The sequence below is a fragment of the Triticum dicoccoides genome, chromosome 5A (assembly GCF_002162155.2).
Source record: "Triticum dicoccoides isolate Atlit2015 ecotype Zavitan chromosome 5A, WEW_v2.0, whole genome shotgun sequence".
In the NCBI taxonomy this organism is placed as follows: Eukaryota; Viridiplantae; Streptophyta; class Magnoliopsida; order Poales; family Poaceae; genus Triticum; species Triticum dicoccoides.
In genome coordinates, this window is record NC_041388.1 from 695275700 (window position 1) to 695280635 (window position 4936).

Here is a 4936-nt window from a genome sequence, read left to right on the forward strand (position 1 = left end):
CATACTCTAACATGCTCTGCATGGTACTCGCGCGAGTATTATAGAAGTTTTTTTTCTGCCAGATGTATTATAGAAGTTGAGATTTGCACTAGCCATCAGCTCCGCTCTCCTACTTGCCCCTTCTATGTCTAAGGGCTAGTTGTCTTTGGCAGATTGTCCGGGAATTTGCCCTCTACCTAGCTTCTCCTACAATTTGCCCCTTGAGAATCTTTCAAGGTTTGAACTAAACTAGTAAGATCCTTACATGTTCAAATTATGAGAGATTATTGAGAAAGTTGTGGAAGGGGCAGATAATGGGAGAATGTGACAAAAGAACTAGCCCTTAAACTCTCACATCCATCCATGCAAGATATACTCTGTTTCAAAAAATGTTGGCCAAAAAGATCATATGTATTATAAAGACTCACCCGAACTCCGGAAGTACGTAACAAACACCTTAAAACATAATAAAAATTAAATAAAAAAGGATGGACCACCAAAAGACCACTAAAAATCATGAATGCAAGAGGAACAATTATGGGGAGATAAAAAATGATGAAACACCCATCTAAAGAGAGCGAAAAAAAAAGATGGAATCCTTGGCACATGGTGTGGTGGGTCGAGGAGTCAAAGAATCCTGACTCCCACTCGCTCCCACTGTCTCGGTCGTACCGCCAAACACCTCGGCACGCGGGTACACCACGTGGGATCCACCCGCAGAGAATCCACACCACGCCCAGACAGATTTGGCTCGTTCTACGCATGGGGAACGTGTTGACCCTGTCTTCACGCAAGTGTTTTGGCTATTTGTCACAGACATACTGGTCCCGCGACCTCCTGGACCCAGGTGTCACTGGCACGAGTTCGAATGGACCTCGAGGCGCGCGCGTGGCGGAGGGAGCGCGTGGGCGTGGCGGCGTCCAACGCGCGCGCATCGCGGGCGGGCCTAATGGGCCGACCAGCTAATTAACTAGTATGAACCACACAGACAGAATCCACGGCCCACTTGCCGAATAAACAACCCAAATCTGGCTCGATCCTCGCGTGCGGCACGTGCTGACTGGGTCCCGCCCGCCCGCCATGCACGCAGCTCGATGTGTGAGGACGACGACGGACGCATTCACTTGGACTGGGGCCTCGCGCACATCTCGGATTTGACTAACCAACCGATAAACATGGCTGCCCCTTCTTGATCCAGGGCTGCCTCCTCCTTCTCCTCCTTCTTCTTCTTCTTCTTCTTCCATGTCAATGGAGATTCGGAGCAGCCACCACCACGAGGAGGCGACCGGAAATCTAATGAGGCCGGGATCAGGTCGGTACTTCTTCCTCCCCTGACTCTCCAGATTGTATAGCATTAAGCCGTCAATTAATTGGTGTCTTCTCCATTCAGAATACCCGCCGGGAATGCAGCGAGGAGGAGCACCTGCGACTGCGACGCACCGGCGGCAGTTCCAGCCCATTCCGGCGCCCTTCATGTCATTCAGGCCGCCCACCTCCAGCACGCCCATGACGATGCCACATCATCATCAGGTTTCTCGTCTGTCTCATTCAGCTCCTGCTCATATGCCATTCAGTTCAGATGCTGCTAGCTCTCCTCCTCCCACGAGATAGCAAAGATACTAGTACTAGTCTGTCTGTCTCACCTGCTTCACTGCTCTTGCTCTGCAGGGGCAGCTCCGGTTCCACGGCCACCACGGCGGATCCAGGCCGTTTCACCAGCCGCCGCCGGGGGCCAACCCAGGTGCCGCCGATGGCGTCGCGTCCACAACTCACCAGCGTTTCACCGCAATGAGCGCCGCGTCCAGGTCTGCGGTTGGCGTCTACGCCCCAAGGTGCGTACTCACTACATAATGAGCTGATTTTCTGATTTTCAAACTTGTTCTCACTTCTGACTGACAAATGAATGAATGTTTGGCCTGAAAACTACAAAGCCGGCGCATATGGAATCCAAAGTCAACACTGATGACCATGTTCTACAACGGCGCCGTCAACGTGTTCGACGTCCCGGTGGACAAGGTATACATACATTGCTCGTACGTGTGGTGAATGAGCCAAGCAGCTTTAGCTTCTCATGCATGCCTACACTTGCTTAGAGATGTGGGTTATTGATTATCTCTTCTTAACCATGGCATGCAGGCCCAAGAGATTATGGTTTTAGCAAGCAGGGCATCTGTTTCAACCCCACCGAGACCCACTGAAATTCAGAAACCAGACTTCCATGTCCCTGGCAATACCAGATTTGCAGTGCCCGACCCGAGGAAGACCTTTGCAACTCATGTATCCACCATTTCAAGTCGAATCCCCGCTGTACCACAAGCTCCGATGCTCTCCAAGAGCACGCCGCCAGGCTACCAAAATTACGCTCCTGATCCGACAACATCTTCAGGCGTACCGTCATCAGTTGTTCCTCCGGTATGCCGGGCATCCTCAGCGCAACCGATGCAACAAGCATCTTCAGTTGCCGTCGCAGCAGCCGTTAGGCCAATAGGTACGTACAAATTATAGCTAGTCCTATTTGTTACCACTTGTTGCTTTCTACCTGCTAGTTCCACACTTCAATTCAGAATGTCAGATTGAGAGAAAGTGTTATAGTACTGATTCATGCTCGTGCTTCAGCTGTCCGTCAATCTCGGAAAGCATCTCTTGCCCGATTCTTGGAAAAGCGAAAAGATAGGTATACATATATCTCGTGTTAGTTTGGTGATTACACTTCGCAAAAGCGGTATCTTCTTGGATCAAATTTCATCAGCAGCGATTTCTTATGCAGAGTTTCAAGTGTCACGCCATACCAGGTTTCAAAGAGCCCGCTAGAGAGCAGTCGAAGCTTGGGCAGTGCGAGCACTCCAAGCAGGTTATCTAGTGCAGACAATGCTCCACCCAGCAACAACTGCCAGGAGTCTATGAGCTATGTTAGCAATGACGCTATGTCAGCAATTCCTCATAGGGTAGTTATAGAGTTGGAATGAGAGAGAGACAAAAAAAAAGGTTTGTCTTCTCTTAGTCTTAGCAAAGAGATGGATCTTTTTAGAAAGATAGATCAATTTTTCCTATTGTATGAGATTTGTTCTTTTAATTGCATATTCCTTAGTTTAATTTTTCTCTTAGTCTTAGCAAAGGGACGATCTTCTTAGAAAGATAAATCAATTTTTTTTGTTGTACGACATTTGTTCTTTTAATTGCATATTCCTTAGTTTAATTTTAATCGCCTTATATTTTTAGGAGCATGGTACCATTAACAGTTAGAGACAGCAATAAGAGATAAGCCATATTGTATAACACATTCTTGGTCTTCTCTGGATGTTGTGCAATGCATAAAGCTTGGTGGATCTGTATTTGTACTGCTAGTCGTTTGTTCATGAAACAAGCTGCACAAATTCTAAGAGTAAGGGCGTCTCCAATGTTGCTTATCACCAAGCTACCGGTACTAGTCGCCCTCGTTGCCGTCTAATCAACCCGGCAACGTCTTTGCCGAGTTAAACTCGGTGAATTGGACTTGGCTGGACATGGTCGGCAATCATTAAGTTCGCCAAGTCCTTTCTATCAGGAACTCGGTGAATATTTAAATAATCTTTGTCGAGTTTTGACCGTCCGAGTCGGCATAGTAACGTCTCTTTGCACAAGCGAAAGGCAGTAGGAAAGATGTGGAGAGGGCACTCGGAGTGCTCCAAATTTGTTGGGGTATTGATCATCGATCTGCAATAGTGTGGGAAGTGGAGACATTTTGACAGCTCATGACATGTTGTGTAATCTTATACAACATCATTGTAGAGGGTGAGGGCAACGGGGCAGCCCACATGCATGATTTTGAGAAGCCCGGAGTTCAGGTTTGCCTCTTAAAACTGGAGCCAGAGCATATTGCCAAATTTTCTTTAGATGCATCGACAACTTCGTGATCAACATGCGCACATGTAAATTCTAATGACCGTGTGAAGCATATGTAAATCCACGCTGGAAATCACCGAACTATGTTGTTTATATTCCAGTTATGCACTATGAACAATTTTTTTGTTTGGACTATGTTTACATTATGTGTTTTTATGTACTGCGAATTTGTATTTGTGTGCACTACTCATTGTTTTTGTGTGATGATCGACGTGCATGTATTTGCATGGATTTGATGTTTCAAATTAATGTAGGGTTTGTTATTACAAATGGGTACATTTGAGGGTTGGACTGGTGCTATCGCGTCCACGAATGTATAGTGGTCCAGATTTGCCCAGTGCATTTTGTAGATGCTCTTATCGGGGCAGAATAAAAGGAGGTAGCTAAAAAAATTGAATGGGAAGACTCATACTACTAACTAGATGATACCCTCTGTGTCGCTGTGGAAATCGATCGAAATATATTTTAGTTATATTTGGTTGTATGGAGCATGGGTGTTCTAATTAATAATTCGATTTTGTTGTATGATACATATGATTTCATATTTTCATTATTGAGGTGACCCTTCTTGATGCATGTCTGCATCTTGAAGTGGACCTTTTGTCAGTATGTTTGTATGTTGATGTGACATATTTTTTTTAGTTTAAGCCAAAAATACACTGACTTGCCGATCTCTCAGCAGTACTTCTAGTGTTTGTTGAAGGTGTGTGTCTCTGGTGGATCTTGTGTGATTCGGTCGATGTTTGTCTTTCAGTGAATCTGTTTAGATTCAATTTTCGTTCATCTGTGCCCCTATGTTTATAGGTTGGATCCTTCTGATCTATGGTTTTGTCCATCGGCGGCGTGATGCTCTAGTGCGCTGGTTCTATGGGGTCTTAAGACGACAACTTCCCGAGTGTATACTACAACAAGGTTTGTCCGGCTTCAATAAATGAGGAGCTATGACGGCGATGTGTCTTCAACTAGTTTAAGTGGTTGTGTGGATCTAGACGTATTTTTTTACTTCTGATACCTTGACAGTTGATAAGAATATCGCAAGTTTTATGAAGAAGAAAAAAGAAGGCACCGACTAAGA

At 45.8% G+C, this 4936-nt stretch overlaps 1 protein-coding gene across 1 annotated transcript; it reads left to right on the plus strand.

The window, feature by feature from the left end:
* The first annotated feature begins 1130 nt into the window (after window positions 1-1130).
* Window positions 1131-3220, plus strand: LOC119298505 (protein TIFY 6a-like). Its single transcript, XM_037575882.1, has 7 exons — window positions 1131-1291; window positions 1370-1509; window positions 1648-1811; window positions 1911-1995; window positions 2116-2467; window positions 2596-2653; window positions 2747-3220. The coding sequence occupies exons 1-7, from the start codon at window positions 1222-1224 to the stop codon at window positions 2943-2945; spliced, it is 1068 nt and encodes a 355-aa protein (XP_037431779.1). The 5' UTR covers window positions 1131-1221; the 3' UTR covers window positions 2946-3220.
* The last annotated feature ends 1716 nt before the right edge of the window (window positions 3221-4936 follow it).

What these genes read in the sequence shown, in the direction of transcription:
- LOC119298505 (XM_037575882.1), top strand. Translation starts at nt 1,222, where the DNA reads ATGTCAATGGAGATTCGGAGCAGCCACCACCACGAGGAGGCGACCGGA. An exon ending in TCGACGTCCCGGTGGACAAG is followed by an intron (nt 1,996 to 2,115) that starts GTATACATACAT and finishes CATGGCATGCAG; the next exon opens with GCCCAAGAGATTATGGTTTT. An exon ending in AGCAGCCGTTAGGCCAATAG is followed by an intron (nt 2,468 to 2,595) that starts GTACGTACAAAT and finishes CTCGTGCTTCAG; the next exon opens with CTGTCCGTCAATCTCGGAAA.